The sequence below is a fragment of the Schistocerca gregaria genome, chromosome 2, assembly GCF_023897955.1.
Source record: "Schistocerca gregaria isolate iqSchGreg1 chromosome 2, iqSchGreg1.2, whole genome shotgun sequence".
NCBI classification, from domain to species: Eukaryota; Metazoa; Arthropoda; class Insecta; order Orthoptera; family Acrididae; genus Schistocerca; species Schistocerca gregaria.
The window spans coordinates 978891484-978911554 of record NC_064921.1 but is presented as its reverse complement, the minus strand read 5'-3'; the positions used below and the strand labels follow the sequence as shown (position 1 = coordinate 978911554).

Below are 20071 nucleotides of genomic sequence, written 5' to 3'. Positions count from 1 at the left end.
TTAATTGTAAAGTAACAAACACCTGACATCCTCATTTGATTTGAGGCTTAATCAAACCACAAAGAAAGTAAATACTTGCTCGAAGTCTATAAAAAGTGTGGACTGTATATAAATCTTTTAATCCATGTTTTACTGACTTGCAGTTCATGTATGCAAATTTCCTTAAAGGTATACTTCATACAATTGCAAAAGTTGTGTATTCTATGCAAATATTCTGTTACGATGCTGTAGAAATGTACAAGCACTAAACGTTGGTAATTTTTTGGATTTGTGCATTGAATGTTTGACACCAATCACATAAAAAAAAGTGCTGATATCATACAACTGACTGTATCTTGCACATTAGATGAATAATAATTTAGAATTCTTTTCCATATATTAAATGTCAAGGAATGTACTTATATTATTATTCAAAGAATACCCACAAACATTTCTGAACACAAAAGAGGCACTATCTGGGAAAACAGTTGAACTGGATGATTTTCATTTTTCTGTAGCACCTTTACTTACCTCTACGTTGTTGAAACACATGAATTTAGAAAATGTATTCCCTCAGATTTGATAATAACTTGCGAAACACATGAATTGTGGCTCAAGAGGATGTTTATTTCAATACATTTTCCATTTCTATGAAATTATTTGGAGACAAAGTCTGATATAACAACAGAAAACTACAATTAAAGGAAGTAATAGCTAAATATGACGAATGTAGTTGTTTATCGTGAGTTGGCAGTAAAGTATTTATGACAAGATATTTCACTGGCCTGCTCAACATCAAAAGTATCTTTATACCTTATACAGAATTAAATATTTGTCACACACAGCTAGGGAACTTCCCCAGCAGCCATCAATTGAGGTGTTGTTTGGGAGTGGAACATCCTACTAACGATTTTGCATTTATCCTTTTCCACACATTATCTGTGTAAAACAACAAACTCTGGGGCCAATAACAACAGTAAGTTAACATATTTGGTTCACTGATGTTCTAATGAACATGCAGGAGTAACTGACTTAGGCAGAAAGTATTCATTGTACAAAAGAAAGTAATTAGAACTGTGTGCTGAGTTTACATACATGTCCTGCAGGAATCTATTTAAACAATTAGGAAGTAACCACAGCCTTGTATATGCACATTTTGCATGCACAATACACACTCCTCCCTTAATGTAAAATTATGTGTGCCATTTGAAAGGAAATGAAATAACTGTAGCAGTACTTTTTAAAATTTTATTAAATATCTGAAAAATTCACTGTCACTACGTTACACTATCCTATTAATAAACTGAAATTGTAAGTTCTGGACATCAAATTCTTTTTAATAAATATGAAACTAATCTACAATGAAAATAGGAAAATATATTTCTTTAGGAAATATAGAGAAACCAAATTTGTAAAGTGAAAACATTCCAACAGAAGATATTAAACACTATCTGAGATCTCCATTTCACTTAGTCTGTGGATACTTACTGAAACAGAATGACTTGTAAATTATTTCTGACTGATGAACAGAATGGCACAACATCAAACAAATACATTAAAATACAGAAGTGTTTATTTAAATATTACAACTGTGTAAGAGGCACTGAATATGGTGAGCACGTATTACTTATGATGTAGAAATTTAATACTGAATTTCAATTCTAATTTCCCAAAACACTCGAAATTATTGCAAAAATTTCACAGACTTCATTTTCCATTCTTATTAAATAAAATTTGTATTTTCTAAATGAGGCACAGCCATTTTCATTATCCAGTTAAATATGATGTACATTTAATTTCAAATACAAACTGACACTTTGTCTATTTATTTCTACATATGCAACCAATTACTGTCCTCAAATAATTATTCCATAAAATTAAATGTGATTTCTTGTCTTTTCCATGCCAGAAGAAATGTCTGCTCCTGTTTTATGTAAGATTCTTTCCGTCCACAATTCTTTTTTTTTTCTTTCTTTATGTAAAAACAAATTTATCTTGGAAGTTGACACATTTCACAACTTGATAGTTCAGTTGGGTTTAAAAATGTGCAATGACTGCAGGTCCAGCCTGCATCCTCGTGCATTGGTGGTGATGATGGCATTGCTGCTGATGCTGCTGCAGAGGCAGCAGGAGCTGTTAAAGGAGATGTAAATGTGCTACTTTGAGGTCGTGATGAAGGCGGCGATAAGGAACTTGCAGCAATAAGTTGTTCCACTGTTGCCCAGTGTTCTGACCTAGCCCAGTCCCGTGCCATTTCACTATTCTGTGTCCGCACTGCTTCAAGCAATGGTCCCATATACTCCTACAACAACAACAAAATTAATCATAGGTTCACATCCAAAGTAAACCATTGTTTTTTTTTTTAACTGTTAGAATAAGTACATTAAAACAGAAGCCTGTGCTGAAGGCTTAGCAAAACAAGAAAAACAAGCACCTCAAAATACGGAAAAATTTTAGTGAAACAAGAAAACAAGCACCTCACAATACTGAAAAATTATAAAGAACTGGAAAATGTAAATGGCAAGCTTCAGAGGATTTTTATCCAATTGTAAATCTACTGATACTAATTTTACTACGCTTTGAAGCTCCTGTTCTTGTTCTTCCGTGTTTGCGATTTTAAAACTGGGTTATTTTGAGAACCCACGCATATATTCTAGATTTGCATTTTTTTGCTAGGCAGTTGTTCTGAAACAGCTGCAATCAACCAGATGTCACTTAGGCAACTGGTTAGCAAACCAGTTATCAAACCAGAAAAAGAGGAGCTGCAGTGTAATGTGGAATCTGAGCCAAGTTTCATTTCTAGTGAATCTCCACACCACTGAGAGGCAAATGCTACGTTAAAAGGCAGAGTGAAAAAATTTGATCCAGCCAGGAACTGATCCTGCTACCTTTCAGTTCCTTGCCAAACACTACCAATAGACCATCAAACCCGATGCTAGTTTTGTTGCACTTTCTGCTAACTCAAGGCAATGCTGCACTCTTGAGTTACTGGTCACTCATGGTAAAATTTGTATATTCATCAATACTGTACAAATGAGTGAGGATATATATATACAAATTTTAATTTGCATTCACTAGAATTTTACTACAATACTACTTTTGGTCAGGATGTGGTACTAGTTGGTTTGCAGCGAAAGGGATTAAACTGCAAGGTCACGTGTCCCTTCAGCCATTAAGTGGCCAACCAGGAGTGGTTGTCAAAGGAGGTGAATCCTGGAAAGCATACATGTAACTTAAAAACGATCCAGAGATAAAACTCCAGGAAAAAAAGACAGCACAGACAAGTCGTTAAAAGATCAGTCAAGACAAGGCATTAAAACCAAGAAATGAAACAGAATAAAGAGAATAGAAAGGTCAAGGTCATGCTGGGCCACTGAGCAAGGGCCCCTGGGGGAGAAGGGAGGGGAGAGGAGGGGCAGAGGCAGGAGCAGGGGAGGGGTGCCACACCAAGCTCCCACACGTTCAATGAGGCTGAAAAGACCTACTTTACGGAGATGAATAGAAACCACTTTCACGGGCAAAATGAAACAACAGATCAGCCACTCTGGCGTTGTGTGCCAGCATCAAAGGTTACGTGTCAGGAAGATGAAGGTGCCACCTTAAAGCAGCCAAATTAGGGCCACCATCAGGCAGGCCCCACATTTGCAGTGAGGTGGATCCTCATGTCAGAGAACAAGACCATGTGTCAGCCAAATGTGGCCAATGCGGAGTTGACAAGAGGATGGTGGATTCCCTCAGGGCAGACCATTACGAGTCCCAGACTTAAAGAAATCTATGGCATATACAAGATCTAAGGTCCAATTCTGGACTCCCATTTCCAGAATCAGCATCCTGGTCGCCAGCTTTGCCAACCGGCCAGTTTTATTAATTTCCCGAAATCCCAACACCACTGGGCGACCAAACAAATACGACTGGTTGACCAGCTTCATGGAGGTCAGAGACAAGGTCCTGGATAGCGATAAGCAGTGGGAGAGGGGAGTTGCACTGTCTACAGCCAGATGGCTACTAAGGGAGTCGCTACAGATTAGGATACTCTCGCTGATACAAGAACAAACAGGGCTAAGGGCTCGTCTAATGGCCATCAATTCAGCAATGAAGACACTGCAGTTGTCTGACAGAGTGTGGAGTTGCCTTCACCATGCATGTGTGTATGCAAAGCCTGTTCATCCATTGACTGTTGAGCCACTGGTGAATAACACTTCTGAACTTGGATACGTCTCAAGGTCAGCCACGACCAGTCAGTGAAAAGATTGAGACAAATCTGTGGTGGGGGCACAAGTCATGGGGACAGATGCCATTTCTCCCTGACCAGAGGTGACAATGAAGGAAGCTGCAATTCCGAGCAGAGACACTGGAGGTGTACAGCAATTGTAAACCCAGTTCTGGGTTGCTTTTGTAGATGAAGCTCCCTTCCAGGGAAATGACACAGTAGTTGGGATGTTCAGGGAAGATATGAACACACACAGCTTAATGCAGCAGCCATTGTTGGCACCTTATAGGTAATGGAGGTACTCCAGCCTCAACTAGTAGGCTGTTCACAGGGGTATTTCAGAAGGCTCCTGCCGCAAGTCAGGGCCCACAATGATGAATGGGGTCAGTATTCACAATGCTGAAGGTGATGCTGAACCATGTGCAAGACTCTCATAATCAAGGTGGGACAGAAGCAGTGCTTTATAGACCCACAAAAGGATATAGCAATCTGCACCCCAGCTAGTTTTGCTGAGGCAGCCAAGTGTACTGACGTATCATCAGCATTTTTACTTCAGTTGGCGGAGGTGGGGAATGAGGACCAGTCCCAAAAAGCACTACATCTCAAATATAAGAAGTAATTGATTGTCTAGGTAAAGCCGTGAGTATGGGTGGGCTGTACAATGGTGACAGACATGCAAGTCACAAGTCTTGGCAGCTGAAAACCGAGAGCCATAGGGGAGAACCCATGATTGTGCCTTTATTAAGGCACGTTGTAGGTGATGCTCACTAACACCCATACTAGAGCAATAATAAAACCAAAACTCATTGGAATATAAGGAGGGTGATGCCAAAGCCCCACCACCACCACCAGACCACTGATGGCCACCAGAAAGAGGGGGTTGCTCAGGACACAGCCCTGTGGGGACCCCATTCTCTTTGATCTGGAAATACTGAGGTAGCACCCACTTGAACCCGGAACATACAATGCAACAGGAAGTTTTGCACAAATTTTGGGAATGGACCCCGGAGACCCCACTCATGTGATGCAATAAGGATGTGGTGATGCCATGACATGATAAGGGGGTCATGCAAAGGCCCTCTGGATGGTGAATTCAAGGTGAACCAAATTATCAGCAGTGGAGCGACCTTTGCAAAAACCACACTGAGATGTGGCCGAAAGGCCCAGAGACTCAAGGAGCCAACACAGCTGCTTACTCCCCATGCATTCAGACAACTTACATAGAAAGTTGGTAGGGCTCATTTGGTGATAACTGCTCATCTCTAGACAGTTCCTATCTGGTTTCAGTACTGGAACTATCATGCTTTCTTGCCACTGACATGCGAACTCATCCTCGTTCCAGATCCGATTAAAGAGGGCAAGGATGTGTCACTGACTATTCACCGAGAGATGTTTTCAGCATTTGGTTGTGGATGCGGTCTGACCCTGGGGGTGTATCAGGGCGATGGGCTAGGGCACTGGAGGGTTACTATTCACTGAATCGAACATTGTATGGATGCAGGTGGTGGGTGCTAAAAGATGGGTGCATTCAGTCCACCCACTGTTTTATGAGCTCAAAGGCAGAGTGGTAGTTCAAAGACTTAGATGCGCGAACATAATGCTTAGTAAAATCTTCAGTGACAGCATCTTGATCAGTATAAACAGCACCATCTAAGGAAATAATTGGTACACCTGCAGGGGATGGAAGCCATAGGGGTGTCGGATCTTTGCCCACACTCGTGATGAAACACTAATTCTATTACTTAAATTACTCAAAAATTAAAAATAGTTGTTATTGCCAATATAGTGTACCAAACAATTATATACCTTCAAATATTCCCCCTTCAGTGCTTTATTGATCACTTCACACATTTCTGGAATTACTCTGGTATATGTGCACTGTGTATTGGAGTGCTTTATTGTAAACTAGAGTAGCTCATTCCTGTATCGATAAATTGCAGTGTCACAGTGTGCCTGTCTTCTGCATATACAGTAATTCTCCATTGAGAATTCTGTTTTGTAATGTGAGAAGTCAATTTACTGAAGCAAATACTGAAATGCACTCTCATCTATTTCTAAGTAGTTTATACAAGAGTTGAAGTCCTCCAGTTGCAGCTCTCATAACAAATTTTGCTGAACGCTTTTATTATCTTGACGTAACACCCATGCCTTCACCCATGTATGTTTCCGTAGTGTAATAACCCTTTTTAGCGCCATGACAAAGATCTTTGTCAAAGAAATATGATAGTGTAATAATGCCATAGATGGTAGATGACCAGGCCTCAAAAGGAGAGATCATTGACCAAATGAGTTCAATGTGCCACACTAAAGTAAGTGGGGGCACCAGAGTTCAAGAGGCAAAGATTGAGTGATGCCAGCAAAGTTTCGATGTCTTTACCAATGCCAGTGATCATTGTCCCTCACCACAAAGGGTTAGGAGCGTTGAAGTCCCCCAAGACTAGGTAAGGTGAGGGGAGCTGAGAGAGTAATGCAGACAATACATTCTGGGACATGACATCGGGAAGGAGATCACCATTACAGATGGTAAAATCTTGAAGTGCCCTTACCCAAACAGCCAAAGCCTCCAAAGGTGTATCAAAGGGTACAGGGCCACTATAATATAGAGTCCAGCACAAACATACATACAGACATACAAACTCCACCTGATAGCCTCTCACAATTAGTGCGATTCTTAAAATAACATCAGTAAACACAAAAGGCAGGGGTCAGAGTTGGCGGAAACAACCACATTTCCTGGATGGCAATACAGAATGCTGGGTAAGTGCTTAAAAGCTGCCGTAGCTCAGCCAGGTGGTTGAAAAATGCATTCAAATTCCGCTGGAGGATTGTGGGTGCATGAAATGACCAGGGGAGGAGGGGAGGTTATGACCCAGGGTCACGTGCTTCTACTGCACACTGCCTGGGGAGATCTGGTGCCACAGGTGCTACCAGAGTTTCCATCTCGGGCACAGAAAGAGTACATGCAGTGTCTGATGGTGTGGGGGTGACCGGAGTTTCCTTCATCTTAGAGGACTTCTTTCTGTGCTTCTCCTTAGAAGACGAGGACTGGGAAAGGTTTCTCTGAATTGGTTTCGGGTACAGAGGAAGAACAAGAAGTCCGACAGCCAGCAGCCTGTGGTTCCTTCAGCGACTGGCAGGCATCTGGCTGTGAACCAGCAGGAACTGTGGAAGGAAGAGTACCGAGAGACCTCTTCCTAGCTAGGCAAATCGGAGGAGGGCAAGGCGCCTCTGACTGGGGGGATAGGGACTGGTGTACCCAGCAGGTGGAGAGCCAATGCTCTTGAAGTGGGTGCAGTGGAAGTAGCATAAGGGCCCCAACTGCCTGGGTGGTAGCTATTAGCAGTCTGCTCTGAGAGCCTACTGTAAGAGGTGCAACAGAGGAAAGCACCATCGACAGAGAAGGCAATTGCATTGTGGCTGTAGCGTGAGATTGTGTCATTTCTATGGGATTAAGATGCTCATACTTTTTTTTCCTGGTCTCTTGATATGTGAGCTTGTCTAGGGCCTAATATCCTGGATTTTCTTCTCACACTTAAAAAATGGAGCAATCTGGTGAGCTGGGAGAGTGGGGCTCACCGCAGTTTACACAGGTGGGGGGAGGGGCACAAAGAACATTTGCGTGCTGTGGATGTCCACAATCCCTGCAACAGGAAGACGTATGACTGAACTTCATACATCTGAAGCATGTCATAGGAGGAGGAACATACGGTTCCACATCACACCGATAGACCACCTTGACCTCCTCAGGCCTTGAAAGTCAAGATGATGGCCCCCAGAAGCAATCTTAATTTCCTTTGGTCCTCCCACAGCGTGGCCAGGGAAGGGATCGTACTTTGTTGCACCATATGATGCACTGCCATTTGAAGAGACTGCCGAGGCCACATGGTCACCAGTTGGAGAAAGTTTAAGTCACTTCATGTGGGAATTATCTGCCATACTGTCACCCATTCTGAACAGGGACTCTCCCTGTGGTAGCCACCCAGCTACAGCTACAGCAGCAGCTACCTGGTCACTAATCCATTGCCAGGAGTCTCTATGCGCCAGTCATCACAGGCAAATACTGCCAAATACTGCACGACATACATGGGGACTGTGCAGTGTAGACACCAACAATGCAATCCTTGCATGGTCTGGGGGCTACCACTGCACAAGTACTCAGTAACCCCCCCCCCCCCCCCCCCCCCACACACAAAAACAGGATGGCTATGGTGCTGGATTTTGGGTGTAATATGACAACAGGAAGGAAGGATGCCAGGGCACAGTGGCAGAGTATACATTACAGTGGATGACCTTCCCTGCATGAAATGCACACTTCTGTAAAATTTGGAAAAGATGGCAGGTCACACCCAATAATGGGGACCATATCATCATTAATGGAAGGTGAAGATAGCACCGGGAGTGAAACTGGAAATCACAAGACCAAATTCGTGAACCAAGTGCAGGCAGGGTCTTCATGAAAAGGACCATCCTATGTAATGTCAGTGGAGGTAAGAGATAGACCAAGTGAAGGTTTGCAGCACAGAAAGAGGAAGTAGTGCTGCAAAGGCTGGGGCCTCATGGTAACCAAGCACGTACTTGCTAAGGAGTTGCGAGCCCTTTTGGTGGTGGTGGGATGTATAATGCTGGGTGCATGCTGCATGTGCTAACACAATTTGAACCTTCACTCAAAAGTATGACTGATAAAAGGCCACAATTCCTTTACCATAACAAGAGAGCATAGTCATGCTTGCAGAAAGGTGCTAGTTGATCTTTAACAGAAGGTAATTTTAAACTGGGATCATCTTTACAATTACTCCTGCTTCCAATGAGCATATAAGTACAAAAAAAACTATTTACAGCTCTATGACACTATTTAATTAACAAGTTGTCACTGTAAAACATATTTCCATTATAATGTTGCTTGGAACAGCACCAACATGATTAGAAAAAAGATCACCTTTTTTTGCTGCACTGACAACCACTTTTCGCAAACAGTACTATCCTTAAGCCATTGTATGATCAGGAAATTCCAGTAAATAGAAAAAAATGACAAAATATTTGTCCTCTATGGCAGCAAACACACGGTATAGGGTGCAACCATAAAACGTATGCATAGCCCCTTACTCCTAGCTGATATGCTTACTTCCCAAGTGTGTCAAATACCACAAGTAAAGGTGAAAGTTGAGCTCCAAGTAGATGCAGATTGCAGCCAGTAATGATAAGAGAGCCCCTTGAGTACAGAGTATCCATTTTTACTTCTTGAGAAACCGTCACAAGGTAATAGATACGTAAAAATCGAAATCAGCGTAAAATATAAAATTAAGAAAATACATAATAAAACAAAGAATAAAGCAGTCCTCATTGTAATAAAACATTAAATTCAAAATAGCAAACTTATGTAACCATGCTCATATTTATAATTTGTATATACTTTACATAATTATAAAACGGAAGGAGTATATAGAGGGTCCATACATGAGCAATGTACTTGAGGACAATATTAAGGAAATGAAAGAGGATGTAGATGAAGCTGAAATGGGAGATACGATACTGCGTGAAGAGTTTGACAGAGCACTGAAAGACCTGAGTCGAAACAAGGCCCCGGGAGTAGACAACATTCCATTAGAACTACTGATGGCCTTGGGAGAGCCAGTCCTGACAAAACTCTACCATCTGGTGAGCAAGATGTATGAGACAGGTGAAATACCCTCAGACTTCAAGAAGAATATAATAATTCCAATCCCAAGGAAAGAAGGTCCTGACAGATGTAAAAAATACCAAACTATCAGTTTAATAAGTCACAGCTGGAAAATACTAACGCAAATTCTTTACAGACGAATGGTAAAACTAGTAGAAGCCGACCTCGGGGAAGATCAGTTTGGATTCCGTAGAAATATTGGAACACATGAGGCAATACTGACCTTACGACTTATCTTAGAAGAAAGATTAAGGAAAGGCAAACCTACGTTTCTAGCATTTGTAGACTTAGAGGAAGCTATTGACAATGTTGACTGGAATACTCTCTTTCAAATTCTGAAGGTAGCAGGGGTAAAATACAGGGAGCGAAAGGCTATTTACAATTTGTACAGAAACAAGATGGCAGTTACAAGAGTTGAGGGACATGAAAGAGAAGCAGCGGTTGGGAAGGGAGTGAGACAGGGTTGTAGCCTGTCCCCGATGTCATTCAATCTGTATATTGAGCAAGCAGTAAAGGAAACAAAAGAAAAAATCAGAGTAGGTACTAAAGTCCATGGAGAAGAAATAAAAACGTTGAGGTTTGCCGATGACGTGTAATTCTGTCAGAGACAACAAAGGACTTGGAAGAGCTGTTGAACGGAATGGACAGTGTCTTGAAAGGTGGATATAAGATTAACATCAACAAAAGCAAAACGAGGATAATGGAATGTAGTCGAATTAAGTCGGGTGATGCTGAGGGAATTACATTAGGAAATGAGACACTTAAAGTAGTAAAGGAGTGTTGCTATTTGGGGAGCAAAATAACTGATGATGGTTGAAGTAGAGAGGATATAAAATTTAGACTGGCAATGGCAAGGAAAGCGTTTCTGAAGGAGAGAAATTTATTAACATCGGGTATAGATTTAAATGTGAGGAAGTCGTTTCTGAAAGTATTTGTACAGAGTGTAGGACGATAAATAGTTTGGACAAGAAGAGAATAGGAGCTTTCGAAATGTGGTGCTACAGAAAAATGCTGATGATTAGATGGGTAGATCACGTAACTAATGATGAAGTATTGAATAGAATTGGGGAGAAGAGGAGTATGTGGCGCAACTTGACAAAAAGAAGGGACCGGTTAGTAGGGCATGTTCTGAGGCATCAAGGGATCACAAATTTAGCATTGGAGGGCAGCGAGGAGGGTAAAAATCGTAAAGGGAGACAAAGAGATGAATACACTAAGCAGATTCAGAAGGATGTGGGTTGCAGTAAGTACTGGGAGATAAAGATGCTTGTACAGGATAGGGTTAGCATGGAGAGCTGCATCAAACCAGTCTCAGGACTGAAGACCACAACAACAACAACAACAACAACAACATTATAAAACACTGAACTGACTATGAATCTTTTAATTGAGTAAATGTCGTCATTATAATAACATTAGAAACCATAATTATCCTTATTGAGAAGATTCAAGCATTGAGAGGAAATAGCGGGACAGTATTGTTATGTATTACTTTGCAACCATCAGCTGACAATCTTTGGCTGCATCTCCAGTTTCATGTTTACCCAAGCAGCGTCCATGTGTACACTGGGGCTCTCGGTGACACTGCATTGCACATTCTCCACACCATGTCATACGTCATCAATTAAAAGATTCATTGTCACATTGATGTTTTATAGCGACATAGACTGTACACAAATGGTAAATGTACAAATGGCTACATAGATAATATATTATTTTGACTTCAACATTTTATCACTTGGAGGCCGTTTTATTATGTAATTTGTTAATTTCATATTTTATGCAAATGTTCTGAAACTCTGTACGTAGGGTACACACTTTTCACTGCTGGCCACAATCTGCATTTGTTTGAAACTCAACTTTGGCCTTTACTTTTTAATATTTGACACACCCACTTTGGAAGCAAGCAAGACAACTTTACACCAGGGGTAAGAACCTACCTGCATATTTTAAGATTGCACTGTAAACCTTATGTTTACTATTACAGAGAACAAATATTTTGCATATTTTTCTTGCATTATTATTCTAACTATATACAGGAACTTTCTGATCATACGACGGCCTGAGGATAGTACTGTGTACTGAAATTGGTTGCCAGTATAGGCAAGATGATGATAATTATTATTAAATAATGCAACTACAGACTAAAACATACATTTTCTCTGACTGTAAAACAGTGATGATGACGATTGGTTTGTGGGGCGCTTAACTGTCCAGTCATCAGCGCCCGCACAAAGTCCCAATTTTTTCACAGTCCAATCTAGTCACTGTCAGGAATTATGATGATGAAGACAACACAAACACCCAGTCATCGGGCAGAGAAAATCCTCAACCTGGCCGGGAATCGAACCCGGGACCCCATGATCCAGAGGCAGCAAGGCTAGCCACTAGACCACAAGCTGCGGACTCTAAATCAGTTCCAAACGTGTAATGGAAGCACAATGCTGGAGAAATAATAGTTTTTGCCAGGACAAATATCCCATTTATTTGTGAAGTGTGTGCTTGTTTTCTAGATAAAGCTCATTCTTTAAATTATCTTAGTAGGATGACTAGAGTCTGAATAGGAATCCTACAGCAGAAGAATAGATAAAGTGGAATACAAATAAGATCCAAAACTGTATTGTATGAAGTAATGCTCTCTTGTAATCCCAAATGCCTAGTGGAGGGGTGGGGGTGGATGGAGGCTCTTAGGATTAGATTAAAATGTACATGTTACCAGGACGTATGACATACACCATTATACCGAAATGTATAAACATGTCTATCGGCTACAGCAGAGCCAACCCTTAGCATACAGTTTGTAACCTAGCATGAGAGCCTATCGGAGTTCTTTGAACTTCAGCTAATTACACACAGAAAAGTACTGCTGTCAATATATATGAAAATGTGCTAAATTGTTTGGTAATCATTTTTTATTAATGTTCGCTTTAAGCTTACTAATTTCTTTTTTAATTTGAAAACTCGACTATCACACATGCTACATTACATAAAAAATCACACCTGATTTTACTAAATATTGTAGGAAGATATTACCTTCATTGGCAGCATATCCATTGTTGAAATGTACAACAAGAAATGAAAATCAGAGACTGCATTTAGAAATTGATCTGGTGAGAACTGTTGTAGGTAGTTGCTTAATGTGTTGAAATCCTGGATGTGACCATCAACCAGCCTATGGAAGGAAAACAATAATAAATTAAACTCGATTTTGGTAAATATACACAAAGTGACTATTTAGAGAGAGAGAGAGAGAGAGAGAGAGAGAGAGAGAGAGAGAGAGAGAGAGAGAGAGAGAGAGAGAGAGAGATGATAGCGTTCTTCACATTAGTTCACTGGTAAGACAACAACATAGGTGATTACACGGTAAGCTGTTGTATCATGACAACAATTAAATGCATTTCATGGTGAATAATTACACAAAGTTATATATACAGCGAGAGCTTGAAGTTAAGTTGGCTGATTTTGGTACTGAATGCTTACAACTTGTATCATCCTGGTTTTCTAATTATAAGACTTCTTTAGTTCGTGGATATGAAATTCTAAAATCATAATGTGCAAACCCAAGAGAAGTTACACTCTTTAGAGACCAAATTGATCTTAGCAACTTTCATAACTTCTCCTTATTATAGTAAAAAGCTCTTACAACTGCAGCAGAATAAATGTAAATGGCTCACTTTAAATAAAAATAGTTCTTTTTTATGACATGCTCATACCCCACTTCAATGCGGAGTTGGCCATGTTAGTACGCATTTGGCAGCGTTAGTTGCAGATGGTGGCCTGATGCCTTCCTGCCACCACCACCACCACCACCACCACTCAGGGCAGAATTAAGAGTACCCTATCTGTCTGCATTTAGTGAATGTTTGCAAATGCCTGCGAGCCGTGTAACTGAGGTGGAACGTGGGGACTAGCACGATATTCACCTAGCAGGAAATGGAAAACCGCCTGAAAACCACCCAGGCTGGCCAGCATACTGGCCCTTGTCATTAATCCGCTGGGGGGATGCTATCTAGGGCCGGCGCGCCTACCCGTGTCCAGGAAGCAGCGCATCAGCGCTCTCGGCTACCCTGGAGGGTGCCCCACACCAGAATAGGGTCATTCCATGCCAAACTGGGCCTGAGGCTTATTTTTTGAAAAATGCCAAATTTAACAAAGTTATAGTTTTTCAAATCTACAAAAGTTGAATTTTACTGTCCTGAAAAAATTATAAAAATTACATACTTAGCTGAGGAAATATAGTTAAACAAAGTTGACGATTCTACAGATGAGGATGGAAAACAAAAGGTTTGCTTTTTGTGTTGGCAGCTGCTTAAATTTGGGTTGCATCGGTTGTTGATATTTTAATTGTTAAATTTCAAGAGCAGAATCTTATATTTCTGACAATCTTCAGTTTTTAAAGAAAGTTAAGTTATTATGTATGCAGCTAATTCACAAAAGTTACTATGTATTTAGTGTCCCACCGTTGACTTTTAAAAACATGAAAAAATTTACCTTCTAACTCAGCAATTATAGTAATTCTATATATTTTAGGTTAGAAGTAAGAAAAACAAATAAAAACATCCAATGAAACATAAGGCACCTTCTAAGTTGTAAATGATCATTTGTTGTTGTTGTCTTCAGTCCTGAGACTGGTTTGATGCAGCTCTCCATGCTACTCTATCCTGTGCAAGCTCCTTCATCTCCCAGTACTTACTGCAACCTACATCCTTTTGAATCTGCTTAGTGTATTTGTCTCTTGGTCTCCCTCTACGATTTTTGCCCTCCACACTGCCCTCCAATGCTAAATTTGTGATCCCTTAATGCCTCAGAACATGTCCTACCAACCGGTCCCTTCTTCTTGTCAAGTTGTGCCACAAACTCCTCTTTTCCCCAATCCTATTCAATACCTCCTCATTAGTTATGTGATCTACCCATCTAATCATCAGCATTTTTCTGTAGCACCACATTTCAAAAGCTTCTATTCTCTTCTTGTCCAAACTATTTATCGGCCATGTTTCACCTCCATACATGGCTACACTCTGTACAAATACCTTCAGAAACGATTTCCTCACATTTAAAGCTATACCCGATGTTAATAAATTTCTCTCCTTCAGAAACGCTTTCCTTGCCATTGCCAGTCTACATTTTCTATCCTCTCTACTTCAACTATCATCAGTTATTTTGCTCCCCAAATAGCAATACTCCTTTACTACTTTAAGTGTCTCATTTCCTAATCTAATTCCCTCAGCATCACCCGATTTAATTTGACTACATTTCATTATCCTCGTTTTGCTTTTGTTGATGTTCATCTTATATCTTCCTTTCAAGACACTGTCCATTTCGTTCAACAGCTCTTCCAAGTCCTTTGTTATCTCTGACAGAATTACATGTCATCGGCAAACCTCAACGTTTTTATTTCTTCTCCACGGACTTTAATACCTACTCTGAATTTTTCTTTTGTTTCCTTTACTGCTTGCTCAATATACAGATTGAATGACATCAGGGACAAGCTACAACCCAGTCTCACTCCCTTCCAACCGCTGCTTCCCTTTCATGACCCTCAAGTCTTATAACTGACATCTGGTTTCTGTACAAATTGTATACAGCCTTTCGCTCCCTGTATTTTACCCCTGCCACCTTCAGAATTTGAAAGAGAGTATTCCAGTCAACATTTTCAGAAGCTTTCTCTAAGTCTACAAATGCTAGAAACGTAGGTTTTCCCTTCCTTAATCTAGTTTCTAAGATAAGTCGTAGGGTCAGTATTGCCTCACGTGTTCCAACATTTCTGCGGAATCCAAACTGATCTTCACCGAGGTCGGCTTCTACCAGTTCTTCAATTCGTCTGTAAAGAATTCGCGTTAGTATTTCACAGCTGTGACTTATTAAACTGATAGTTCGGTAATTTTCACATCTCTCAACACCTGCTTTCATTTATAAATGTCAAAAGAAATTGTGTCCCACCTGTGACAGTTTTTTGGATGCTACTCAAATCTAAACCATTTAACACTCCTCCTTATTGTTAAGTTAAATTGGTTGATACAACAAGTGCTTTGATGGTTTACACTAACTAAAAACTTACTGTTTATTCAGAAAGTGGGGTAACATCATCAGCAGAACGTATGAGAAAACTTCGAGAAAAACTGAAGAAAGATACCAGCAAGTACAATGTCCATAAAGAAAAAGAGAGCGGGATAAAAGAAGAAGGGAAAATATGAAGATGAAGGTATCCTCCAGTGAAAAATCTTTATCAGAATATCGAAATAAGGAAGCTGAAAGTAAAAGGAAGTACAGACTTGAACTAAAATCAGTATCAATTGAAGATCAGTCTGAGACCTGTATTTCCCAGTTAGGATCATATAAATGTCCTCAATCCCTTGGCAAAGCTGTTTTCCCGGGTAAAGAAGGTGCTTCCTTCAAGCCCCTAAAAAAAAAACCAGCAGTAATAAAAATGTTTTTAAGTGAAAGCTTACCTAAAAAGGTAGTAAAGCAGATTTTCCCAGTAGTGAAGAAGCCATCTCGTAAACTTACAGGTCATAATCTGCTCAAAATACAATTTTTTTTTTCACAAATGATGAAATCAGCAGGCAGACACCTGGTATAAAGGATGTAAAGTCTATTGTAGACCATGAAACTGGGAAAAGAATTAGCTCGCAGAAACGTCACATGAATATGACAGTTAAGGAAGCATTTTTTTCTTTTTAGGCAAGACAATCCAGATATTGATATCAAGATTTCAAAATTCTACGAGTTGCGGCCTAAAAATGTTGTTCTAACGTCTCAAAAGCCTCACAATGTATGTGTATGCAGATATCATGCTAACTTCAACTTAATCATTGAAGCCATTCACAAAGAAATAACTAGTTTCCCTGCTACTCACACTCACCTTATGAATCTTGTTTGCTGTGATGTAAAAAGTGAAATATGCATGACAAGTCAATGCAAGAAATGCATCATGAATTTACACACATTAATAGATGAAAAGTTTTGATTTGTGTGACATATCATCTTGGAGAAAATGGACCGAACATGAGTGTCACCCTAAACAGACTACTACCAGTGGAACACTTTGTGAAGCTCTCTCTGAACTTCAGTCTCAACTAAAAACATTCAAGGAGCACTTCTTTGTCAAAAGGATACAACCTGGAGCTTTCAAGACCATGAAAGCATCAGTTAGTGATGATGAAGTGATATTGCAAATAGATTTTGCAGAAAACTATGTAGCACTGGCACAAGATGAGATACAAAGTGCCCACTGGAGTCATACATAGATAACAGTGGTCACTATTTGTGTTTGGATGAAAACAGGGGTACAGTCATTTGCAAATGTGAACGATGAACTGTGCCACGACAAGTACTCAGTTTATGCATGTTTGAAGAGTATAATAAGTAAGGTGAAACAAGAGGTTCCCAATTTGATCTCGATACGAATTTTTTCTGATGGTTGTGCAGGTCAATTTAAGAACAAATTCACCATTTCTAACCTCTGCTACATGATTTAAGACTTTGGAGTGTCTGGAGAATGGTTTTTCTTTGCAACATCACATGGGAAAGGTGCAGTGGATGGCAGTGGAGCTGTAACAAAAAGGGCTGTTTGGAATAAAGTTAAGCAAAGAAAAGTCATCATCAGCAATGCACAGGAATTTTTAGACTGTGCCAAATCATCTGTTTCTGGAATAAACTTTCTTCTTCTGACAAAAGATCATGTTGATAAAAACAGAGACCTTCTGGATAGCTGCTGAAAAGCTGTTAAAAAATAAAAGATATTTGCTGCAAGCATTACTTCAATAGTTACAATACCTGTAACCTAGTATGTGGTAGAACTTTCCTAAAATCAGATTTAGAGAAAGTGGAGGTTTTCCCACTTTCACCCAACATATATTCACTAATCTACACAGATTCTGAGATGAGTGATGAGGAATCATATCCTGATGTCCTGTTGATGCCCAATTCCCAAGAAGTTACAGGTTCAGAACCAGCTGTGGAACAAATCAGGCCAGGAACATTTATTTTAGTTGAGTTCCAAACTGCAAGAAAGAAATCCACTACATACAGATATGCTGCAATTGCACAGAGAAGTGTAGAAGACAATGGGGAAATACAGATTATATGTATGCGATTTGTTGGGGACTCAGCAAAGGTATTTAAAGCTGACGAGCAGGATGTATCCTACATAGAGTTTAAACAAGTTCTTGCTATTCTCCTGAAACCAAAAGTCAAACATGTTAGGGACACCTTATATTATGAGTTTCCCAACAATTTAGATGTTTTTGAAAGTGGGTGAGAGGTCAAGTGTATTTTTTCAACGAGGCACATTCTTCAAGTGAAATAATTAAGTACTGTGAACTGTAAACTAATACTATACCGAAATTTATATTATTTATAAGCAACAAAAATGTTCTGCAAAGTTATTAAAACCTAAAGTGCCCTCTAAGTATATAAGTATTTGTTACCTACCGATTCATAGCTAACTGACATAAAAGAGAGAGAGAGAGAGAGAGAGAGAGAGAGAGAGAGAAGATTGTACTTCACATGAGTCCCATCTGTGACAGTCTTTGATTGCAATTATTGTAACTAATTATTTCTAATCTAATATTTATTGATATTATGTCATGTAGAGAATTGTTTTATTAATGTGAATCAATATTTTCAAAAGAAAATAAGTGCACAAATCACAGAATTCTTCTAAAATGTTGGTGGTTATTCAATGCTATGTCTATTTGCTGTCCCACCCGTGACAAAGTTTTAAAGATGAATAACAGCTCAATTTGTAAACTTCTGACATTCAGATTTAAAGGGAAGGTGAAACAATTATTTGTAAGGCAACCAGTCAATTTTTACTTTATTTCTATTTATACTTTATGTTATATCAGCATCTGACTGTTGAAAAACGCAGTTCAACTGTCCCACCCGTGAAAATGGAATCCCCCAACAGGAAAATGCCAAAAAGAAAGGCAAGAAGCTCAAAGAATTAATGTCTAAAACAGAGGTAATGCGTGTGTGCGCTGTCACCTTCTGGGCCCTGTCTTGAGCTTTTTGGTAATCATGGAATTTTCAAAAATCCTCGATAAAGCATTATTGGTCTTAAAAAAAGTATCCCACTGGTGATCTATCTTGTGCTTCCTTGTTTACTCGATAATCTTTTAAAAAAGTAATCAATGTTGAAAGATATATTATGATTTCATGCCCGGTCGCCGATGAAGTCACTTGGCGAGGGGCGGGGGGTGGGGGGGGGGGGGGGGGAGAGCAAGGAGAAACAATTTGGATAGCAGAAGGAAATCAGTCCCATCTTTTTCAAAGGAGCTATCCACACATTTTCCTTAAGCAGCATCCAAAACTCTAATCAGGATGCCTGGGTAGGTATTTAAATCAACGTCCTACAGAATTCACATCCCGTATAACCATTTTGCCACCTAACTTGATGATAAATTTTAGAATTTATTTGCACTTTTAAGCAGATCAATTTATTTTTAGCTTTAAAATATTACATATTCCCTTAGATAAAAAAACACATCGGACTGCTAAATGTGGAAACTTCCATACAGATTTTTTTCATTGTATCTTATCAAGTACAAGTATAATGACTGAAGTTTACAGAATACTGAGAGGAAAGTTAAAAATATGACACAAATGACAGCCTGCATGTATGTATGTATGTATGTATGTACATCAAGGCTTTATGACTATTCTTACTCAAAATGATTTAAATGCTTACGCAAAAACTCTTATATTGAAGAGTATCTTCACGAAACTCTTATATTTAATCACTACAACTAATGTAATGTAACACACACACACACACACACACACACACACACACACACACTTACTTCTCTTTTAGTGTTATGCTTATTTCTGAGACAGTACAGTCAATGTTTACAAACCGTACATTCATATCTAAACGTTATGCATGTCTCTCCTGCTTGCTAATGTGTGTAATCTTCAATATTCTCACGAGTCGATGCCTGAGGATAAAAGGAGGGGAGATGGATGGTGGTGTAAAGAGAAATTCAAACGTATGGACGATTCGAATGAAGATAAGAGTTCTCCAATATTTTCTAAATTTTAAATATACATCTTATTTAAAAGTCTCGTACAATCTGCCGTCAGGTGTAACGAAGATCCGGTGTAGTGCTTTTTTTAAAAAAATGTTAATGGCATATTGGCCACACTTTCAAGAATCTGACTATTGAATATTGACACGCAAATCAGTGTTGCTGTCGCCTTCT

The 20071-nt window shown here is 39.6% G+C and overlaps 1 protein-coding gene across 1 annotated transcript in view; it reads right to left on the bottom strand.

Annotated features, from left to right (window-relative positions):
• Positions 1 to 585: 585 nt before the first annotated feature.
• Positions 586 to 20071, bottom strand: part of LOC126335456 (nuclear protein localization protein 4 homolog) — a 296607-nt gene continuing 277121 nt past the window's right edge. Inside the window, exons 10-11 of the mRNA XM_049998748.1 lie at positions 12900 to 13038; positions 586 to 2281 (exon numbers count right to left, since the gene is read on the bottom strand). Of these exons, the coding sequence (XP_049854705.1) occupies positions 1970 to 2281; positions 12900 to 13038 (451 nt within the window). The 3' untranslated portion in view covers positions 586 to 1969. The remainder of the gene's footprint in view (positions 2282 to 12899; positions 13039 to 20071) is intronic.